General features: G+C 48.9%; 1 protein-coding gene across 2 annotated transcripts in view; it reads right to left on the bottom strand.

Moving 5' to 3' along the window:
• Positions 1-528: 528 nt before the first annotated feature.
• The window catches only part of man1a2 (mannosidase, alpha, class 1A, member 2), a 96,018-nt gene continuing 87,066 nt past the window's right edge, over positions 529-9,480 (bottom strand). For both annotated transcript variants that reach the window (XM_076994325.1, XM_076994326.1), the window contains exons 8-14: positions 9,165-9,288; positions 8,403-8,496; positions 3,713-3,828; positions 3,071-3,290; positions 2,508-2,680; positions 1,837-1,952; positions 529-1,353 (exon numbers count right to left, since the gene is read on the bottom strand). In XM_076994325.1, coding sequence (XP_076850440.1) covers positions 1,221-1,353; positions 1,837-1,952; positions 2,508-2,680; positions 3,071-3,290; positions 3,713-3,828; positions 8,403-8,496; positions 9,165-9,288 — 976 coding nt within the window. In that variant the 3' untranslated portion in view covers positions 529-1,220. The remainder of the gene's footprint in view (positions 1,354-1,836; positions 1,953-2,507; positions 2,681-3,070; positions 3,291-3,712; positions 3,829-8,402; positions 8,497-9,164; positions 9,289-9,480) is intronic.

Below are 9,480 nucleotides of genomic sequence, written 5' to 3'. Positions count from 1 at the left end.
TGTTTGGTGGTTAGAGGAACCAGCAAAACGATGGAGCGATGCCTTTGTAGCGTGACCGCTCCTTGGGCCTGGCGCGGTCAGAACAGGGAAAGGTTCTCCAGCACAACCCCGATGACCCACCACACACTCCACCGCTCCACTGGCTGGCTCAAAGCGGGCCCGGGTGTGTGGAGCTGTGTGTGTGCGGCGTGGGCCGTGGGCCAGAGTGCGTGCCTCTGTTCTGAGCAGCCCAGAGGCTGGAGAGGAAGACGCTCTCCTGACTCATGAGGAAGAGCAGTGGAGGGGAGATGAAGGTCAAAGAAGCACGAGCTGGAAGGTCTGGAATGATGGCAGGTTTTTTTGGAATGATGACGTGAAACACGTGTACCGAACAGCACGTGACCCGCAGCAGCAAGTCTACGCAAACGTCCATCCACGTAAACATTCATCAGATAAACCAGGACAACCCAGGAGTGCAGGAATAAGAGTGGACAGCAAGAGGGTGATGGAAGAGACACAAACCCACCCACCCACCCACACCCACACCCACACCCACACACACACACACACACACACACACACACACACACACACAAACATGCGCGTACAGTTCGGGTACGAGAGAATCTACACGGCTGGCAGAGAGCCTCTGGGCTGCGGACGGACTCAAGACATCACGCCCACCAGACCACAGCTGCAGGTCCAGGTCGACAGCTAGAGGGCGCTCATGAGACGTCCGGCTGGCGAGAGTCCTCCGTCCTGTTGGAGTGATAAAGAAACGAGCCGATACCACAAGAGCCATCCAAAAAAAAAAACCCCCCTAAAACAGAAAAACAATCTAAAGAAATTAAAACGCTAAAATCCTGCTCCACTGACAGAGAGAAACCTCGTGTTTGCCATGGGGGTGTGTCGGCTGCCTCATGATGGCGACCGAGCGCTTTGTTCACTGGGCTGCTTCCCCAGACTCCACCCATGTGTCGGGGGCGTGGCCCCCCGGGTAGAAAACGTACAAGAGAGAGAGAGAGAGAGAGAGAGAGAGAGAATGTTAAAGATCCAGATGAATATCCAGAGAGCTATAGTTCGGAGAGGTCCGCTCTACACGCCAGGATAGTCCAGTTGGGGGCGGTGAAGTGCTGTGGGCCCCAGTCTCCTCCGTGTGCAGTCCTTCAGTGGGAGTGGAGGCTTCAGAGAGAGGGGGCAGAGAGGGCGAGAGCGCCCTCCGGTGGAGGTGGAGGGCTCCTCTATCGCATGGCTTGGCTGCCAGGCAAGGTGAGGTTGCCAAGGTGCAGGACGGGCAGGGGGTGAGCCTCCGTGTTGAAGACCCAGCTCTCCAGGGGCAGCAGCTCATCACTGGAGAACAGCAGGTAAAGGTACCTGTAGAAGAGACCGGAGCACAGGCTCAGCCCACAGGACCCTGCACACTGCTGCGCACGGACAGCAGTGTTTAGACCCATTTTAAGGCCAGGAATGCACTGCTGCTATTCCACCAGAAGATGGCGATAATGTTCAGCATGGCTGAATCTTCAGTCTACTAGGCATTTTTGTAGTATTCACTACAAAAAAACTTAAATTCTAAAAAAATAAAATATGCTCGAAAGAGCAAACTGAAGTATTGATTTAGAACGCAACATAAAATCACCGTAAAAAGAGAAACAGGCACCAACATATTTACAATAAAACATGTTTGAGCGGTGAGTGTGTGTCCTGAACTAACGTCTACGCTACAGGAAGAGAGAAGGTGAGTGTGTGTCCTGAACTAACGTCTACGCTACAGGTAGAGAGAAGGTGAGTGTGTGTCCTGAACTAACGTCTACGCTACAGGAGCAGCAGGTAGAGAGAAGGTGAGCAGACACGCACTTCAGGGTCTCGGCCAGGAAGAAGCTCTGCTGCACGTCATCGTAGGTGGGGTTGGAGGAGTAAACGTCCTTCACCCCAGAGAAACCCCCACTGACTCGACAGTATTTATCTATAGCCTGAAGAGACATGGGACACACACACACACACACACACACACACACACACACACACACACACACACACACACACACACACACACACACACACACACACACACACACTCAGAAACGAACAGGAACAGGAATAAACATGTTTCCATTCTCACCCAGAAGCGACGTGTTGCAGTAGTACCTGTAGTACAAAATAGGCTTTCAGCTCAGGACTAAAAAAAGAGCAATCCTCCTTTTTACTGAAGGACATGTTGTTTACTGAAGGACATGTTGTTTACTGTAGGACATGTTGTTTACTGTAGGACATGTTGTTTACTGTAGGACATGTTTACTGTAGGCCAGTTGCAGGCCACATAAAAGTGAGTATTAGTACAACATAGTACAGTTATTACTGTGGTAGAAAAGAACATGGAAGGCTTTAGTGTTGAGAACTCTAAAAAATATAAACAAGTCCAACACGTCCACATCTGTCACACCATGAGAGGATAAGAGAGGACTGGAGAGAAAGAGAGAGAGGGAGAGAGAGAGGGAGAGAGAGAGAGGGGGAGAGGGAGAACTGACCTGAGCTGCCTCCCAGCCCCACTGCCTGTATTTGGGGTCGTGGGTGAACCTCCACATGTACCAGTACGTCTCCATCACCTCAGGACGCAGGATGTAGTACTTCTCATTCTGACGCACCGCTACCGCCTCCAGACCACTGTCAAACTTAAAGGCCTCTGGACCCAGCTTCAGAACTACTCACACACACACACACACACACACACACACACACACACACACACACACACACACACACATTGGGTAAACTCGCAGGTCATTTCCTGATTGTTTGGGGCAGTGTAGGGGGGTTCTGGCATGGTGTGGTGCCCCCTGTGGAGGTGCTGTGATATGACGCGCTGCACAAGGCTGAGCAGCGCTGACCGGGCCAAGCACAGCTCTGACATCTCCGTCACACTGGGCCGTACACAGTGACGGATCCCGCTCAAAACGGCCTGCTGGGTTACCATGACGACGCACCCCGTCACGGCCCCGTGCGATCCGGGCGTCAGATAACCCATAAACCCAACGGCCAATCAGATAAGTCGGGCGTTGAGACAGACGGGATGTCTCTGCGTCTCCCATACCTGTGCGGTCGTAGCTCTCGTGGCAGGTGTGTGCGATCTCCGCCCCCAGCTGCAGGTAGTGGCCAGCCTTGTCACCGGGCGAGCCGTCCGCCCCCAGGGCAAACATGCCCCCAGCGAAGCAGGTCAGGTGACCCATCTTGCGCTCCAGGTGACCGTTCTTCCACTCACCTATGAATGTAAGACCGCCACTGGACTTACGGATGAGATGACGCTCGATAGCCTGGAGAGAGAGAGAGAGAGAGAGGGAGGGAGGGAGAGAGGGAGAGGGAATGAGAGGGAGAGAAGGAGGATGGGGGAGATGATGTGTGTGAGGGGGGTGTGTGTGAGGAGATTAGACAAACAGGAACAGGAGAGTCTCACAATAATCACATTTCATCACTATGATTTTTTATACTTGGTTGGTTCAGTCCAATTAAAAATCATTAAAATATGCTGAAAGCTGCTGTGGACTTTAAACTTTACATTCTGGACTTGCATAATATTTATTTGCATTTGCCAAAATGTATGTTTTACATTATTATTAGTAGTAGTATTATTAAAATGATAGCTTCTTGCATTACAAAATCAGAAGATTACATCAACACTGAATTATTTTCACATCCCCAGGCAAATGGTGCTGGTTTCCAGGGCGACGGAGCTTACCTCTATGGCATCATCGTAGGTTTTGCGGGCCTCTGTGTCGGTTCTGTCGGACATGAGCCAGGCCTTCAGCAGGTACTCGTAGAAGCTATCGCCCAGGCCTCCCACAGACGTGTGATCTGCGTGGGAAGACGCGCGTGAGCCGACCACGTGAGTCAGACGCCAGACACTGTTCGCTCCTCCAGGCCACGCCTCTGACTAGGCTCCACCCCTCCCACACCACGCCCTCATTATAGTTAAGGTACAGTAATTCAGGGCAGTCACAGACCACCGATCATCTAATCATTCTCGCACGCATTTGCTGAGTGTGTGCAACGTGCTAAAGTGTGTGCAGTGAGTTTGGCAATCTGAGAAACTTCGCTAGCAGTGATGAGCCGTAATGGGTGTGTATAGCAGGAGATGGAGCGTTATGGGAGCACTCGGTGAGGGGCGGGGCCTGCACAGCCGAGCCTACGATCTGACGGAGGGCCACGCAGCCTCCACCAGCACCACCAGGTCCCCACTCACTCAGAACCAGGAGTGTGTGGAGGACAATGAACCGGCCAACACCGACTCGCTTTAAATTCACATCTGTAATGGAGCGGAAGTGGGTGAGCGGACAGAGATGGGCGAGAGAGAGAGAGAGAGACAGGCACGCCGGAGAGAGAGAGACGGGCTAATGCAGGGGTGGGTGTGTGTGTGTGTGTGGTCACCCAGCATGACAGCACTGACGCTAATGCAGAAGAGTGTGTGTGTGGTCACCCAGCATGGTAGCACTGACGATAATGGAGGGGTGTGTGTGTGGTTACCCAGCCTGGCAGCACTGACGATAATGGAGGTTTGTGTGTGTGTGTGTATAGTCACCCAGCATAGCAAACTGGCAGCGTGTTTGAGCATGGTTGTGCATGTGTGGTCAGCCAGCATGACAGTACTGACACTAATGCAGGGTGTGTGTGTGTGTGTGTGTGTGTGTGGTCACCCAGCATGACAATGCTGATGCTAATGCAGGTGTGTGTGTGTGTGTATGCGTGCGTGTGTGGTCACCCAGTATCGCAAACTGGCAGTGTGTTTGAGCCTGGTTGTGTGTGTGTGTGTGTGTGTGTGTGTGTGTGTGTGTGTGTGTTCACCAGCATGGTCAAACCCTCTCCAAAGACTCTCCTTTCTGAAGCAGTTAATGTGCTGCATGCAAATGGATATATGGAACTTGTCTGACTGCAGAGAACCAGTTATGAATTATTTAAACAGAGAAAGAGAGAGAGATAGAGGGGGAGAGATGGGGGGATCAGGAAGATTCAGTTAAAGAAAGACAAAGGGCCAGAAAGAGAAGAGAATACACTTAACAGCTAAGAGATACTAAGTGTAAACAGTAAACAAACCCAATCTGCCAGAACCTTGGGCAGTGTCCAAAGACACACTAGTGAGGAGAGTACGTGTGTGAGAACACCACAGCACAGCCACAACTAGGGGAGGGGAAGAGAGGAGAGTTTGAAAGGGAAAAAGAGCAGTGTGTGTGTGTGTGTGTGTGTGTGTGTGTGTGTGTGTGTGTGTGTGTGTGTGTGAGTGTGAGTGTGTGTGTGAGTGAGTGAGTGAGTTGGCAATAAAGCACTGAACCAGAGGTAGATACAAAATAAATAAGGACACCCAGGACACGGTCACTCAGCCAGGACATCAACAGAGGGAGAGTCCAGGGAATTGTGGGCTGGGCCGTTACCCAGAGTGCCGTGTGGAGAAAAGTCTCCCACAGTGATCGAACCATCAAGAAGAAAAAACCCTCACTGACCCTCATTGCTCCTATTTGTCCTTGTGTTTGTCCATCTATGACAATGGACCAGTTGAGTGTGAGTCCAGCACTGTGGGTGGAGCTGCTGAGAGCAGGTGGAGGGGCAGACATGGACCAACACCACCCTAATGCTCCGTCGCTCACACTCAACCACCATTAAGAAGCTCTGTCTCAATTACAGTCTAGTCCTGTCCACACACACCCCCACACAAATCTACCACAGGAGATGATGTCTGTTCTGCCAGTTAAAATACAGAAAATAAAGAAATACACTGAAGACACACACATTACTACACCTACATTATATTGCCAAAAGTATTCGCTCACCTTCCTAGACTAACATACAAGTTTAAGTGATAACCCATTCTTAATCCATTGGGTTCAATATTACGTTGGTCCCCCCTTTGTAGCTAGAACAGCTTCAACTCTTCTGGGAAAGCTGTCCACAAGGTTTAGGACTGTGTTTATGGGGATTTTTGACTATTCTTCCAGAAGCGCATTTGTGAGGTCACATACTGAGGTTAGACGAGAAGGCCTGGCTCTCAGTCTCCGCTCTAATTCATTCCAAAGCAGTGTTAATTTTAACAGCAAATGTTTATTTAATTTTAGTCTTTTGACTAAAATGTCATTTAGTTTTAGTCATAATTTAGTCATTGGAGTTGTTTTTAGCTTTAGTATAGTTTTAGTCGACTAATTATCAAAAGAATTTAGTTGACTAAAATATAAATGGTGTAATAGTCATTATACACTTACACAAAATGAAACATTTATTAACCAGTTACAGAATATTATTGTTTGTATGTGCAATATATACAATAACAATAATAAACCATTGGTGACCAGTAGGCCCTCTCTACCTGAAAACCATATGCAACATTCTATATAAAACTGGGTGCCGTAAAAACAGCAATGCCATAGCCTGCAGATGTCGTTTCATTTGTCTTATTTTTCCCGACATCATCATCCCACATGGTTTACACACCGTCTTGTTTTTACTCAAAGTCAAAGGTGAAAATGTGTCCATATATCGCCGCTCATCTTTCTCCCTGCTGACATTGTCGAGTTAACTTCGAGTTGAATTTCATGAGTGTCTACAGTTCACAGGCTGGTATGGTCTTCCCGGGTTGTGTGCGATGTGAATACATTAGTACTGATTGGATGGTTACACGGTTTGTCCCGCCTCTCCGTGTACGCTAAAGTAGCTACGGTTGGATCTCTTCTTAACTTATCCCTACCTTTCACAAAACTAAAATCAGGCCAATATTTTCATCTCGTTTTTATTCGTTGACGAAAATGTCCATTAGTTTCATCATTGTTTTTATCCCTTCGTATAGTTTTTATTTAGTTATCGTCTCGTATTTGTCATGAAAAAAAGGTTCATTGACGAAAACTATGACAAAAGTTATTTGAAAAAAATAAATAACGAAATTAACACTGTCCCAAAGGTGTTCTATCGGGTTGAGGTCTGTGCAGGCCAGTCAAGTTAATCCACACCAGACTCTGCCATCCATGTCTTTATGGACCTTGCTTTGTGCACTGGTGCACAGTCATGTTGGAAGAGGAAGGGGCCAGCTCCAAACTGTTCCCACAAAGTTGGGAGCATGGAATTGTCCAAAATATCTTGGTATGCTGAAGCATTCAGAGTTCCTTTCACTCTGACCTAAGGGCCCAAGCCCAACTCCTGAAAAACAACCCCACTCTATAATCCCCCCCTCCACCAAAATTTACACTCGGCACAATGCAGTCAGACAAGTACCGTTCTCCTGGCAACCGCCAAACCCAGACTCGTCCATCAGATTACCAGAGTCCTGCTCTAGAGTCCAGTGGCGCTGTGTTTTACACCACTGCATTAGACACTTTGCATTGCACTTGGTGATGTATGGCTTGGATACAGCTGCTCAACCATGGAAACCCATTCCATGAAGCTCTCTGCACACTGCTCTTGAGTTAATCTGAAGGCCACATGAAGTTTGGATGTCTGTAGTGATTGACTCTGCAGAAAGTTGGCGACCTTTTTGCACTATGTGCTTCAGCATCCACTGACCTGCTCCATCAGTTTACGTGGCCCTACCACTTCATGGCTGAGTTGCTGTCGTTCCCAAACATTTTCTTATAATACAGCTGACAGTTGACTGTGGAATATTTTGGAGCAAGGAAGTTTCACGACTGGATTTGTTGCACAGGTGGCATCTTATCCCAGTTCCACGCTGGAATTCACTGAGCTCCTGAGAGTGACCCATTCTTTCATAAACGTTTGTAAAAACAGTCTGCATGCCTAGGTGCTTATTTTATACACCTGTGGCCATGGAGGTGATTGGAACATCTGATTCTGATCATTTGGATGGGTGAGCGAATACATTTGGCAATATAGTGTAGGTAAATATAGTAATACCACCACCACAATCTACTTCCCTGTGGAGAAAACACACAGCCCGCAGTACATTTTTAAGTAGTTAAAATACATCCGCTTGTGTGTTTATTCTAGAACATTTATGCTAATATGCTGGTAAACTGTTGTTGTGCATGTGAGCGCCTGAATTACATAGGCCTGCATTATTTGTTTAAGTGGGGCTGTGGCTCGTGTGTGTGTCTGTACAGAGGGTTTACACTCCCGTTCAGCTTTCAGAGACACACACACAGTAATTACAACTTGCTCTGTAATTAAGACTTTGTTTAGACTCACTGGAGCATTTTCACTACACATAATTACAGGCATTTATTAAAGCGAAACCCTCATCCACAGCCTTTCTGCATGTGAGCTGGCAGATTATCACACAGACGTACGGTCACAGTCATCAGGTCCTCTACTGCAGCAGCGGTAAGAACACCACCCCACACCCACACGCCCCACACCCACTCGCCCCACACCCACACCACCCCACACCCACACTCCCCAGCGCCAGGCGAGCCCCAGAGGAGGAGGAAGACACTCACGTTGTCCCCAGCGGCCTGTCCGAGGGTTCAGGTAGTTCGGGTAGAGTCCGTTAGGCCGGTCCATCTTAGCCAAGAGCTTACGGATATGCATCACCTGACACAGGGAGTACAGCAAGGATCACATCAGATGAGTCTACAAACGAGTGTGACGCATCTTCATAGACGTTTGTTACGTTATGGCAGTCATGGTCTGGTGGTTAGGGTACTGGTCTTGTGACCGGAGGGTCGTGGGTTCGATCCCCAGACCTGAGGCCATGACTGAGGTGCCCCTGAGCAAGACCCTTAACCCTCAATTGCTCACTTGTATAAAAATGAGTTCAAAATGTAAGTCGCTCTGGATAAGGGCGTCTGCCAAATGCCATAAATGTAAATGTAATACACGTTTGTTAGCATGGCTCAGATATCTGTACAGCTAGAAACAGCTCCCCACTGTATTTTTTTTAAACACAACCAGAGAGCCTGTAAATGTGTTAATTTGATAGGCTGACACCAGAAACAGTGTCACACTATCAAAATGTCACCAAACGCCTCGTAGTAACAAGCAGCGAGCTTGGCATGACTTCATTATGCCAGTATTGTTATTTCATTATTTTACACGTTGTCAGATTTCCCCCTCATATTCCTCCTTAATGCTGCGTGCGTGTGTACACACTCAACATCCTGTGCGGGGACATTCACCCCCACAAACATTAAACTTACATTCTTCGCATCATGATAAGCTCATGTGCACGCACACGCGCACACACACACCAGCAGGCTTACCTTCTGATAGTAGGCAGGGTTCCCGGTTAGGTACGTCAGGTGCACAAACTCCATGTGCAGGGTTCCAAACTCGGCCAGGATGCTGCTGCCGGCCGACGCCCACCCCCAGTTCCGGCCCACACCACTGAGGGACATAAGAAGGGGGCGGAGTCAGACACCAAGCCACTGCTCATGTGAGGGCAGGGACGACGCCCTGGTCCTGTGGTAGTGTGTTTGTGCTACACGCACCCCCTTACTATCGGTGCCCCCCCCCATACACAGTCACGCTCTACTCTTCTCACACACACACACACACACACACACACACACACACACA

The sequence above is a fragment of the Brachyhypopomus gauderio genome, unplaced genomic scaffold (assembly GCF_052324685.1).
Source record: "Brachyhypopomus gauderio isolate BG-103 unplaced genomic scaffold, BGAUD_0.2 sc139, whole genome shotgun sequence".
NCBI classification, from domain to species: Eukaryota; Metazoa; Chordata; class Actinopteri; order Gymnotiformes; family Hypopomidae; genus Brachyhypopomus; species Brachyhypopomus gauderio.
Note: the sequence above shows the minus strand (reverse complement) of the source record. Positions and strands in the feature narration are given on the sequence as shown.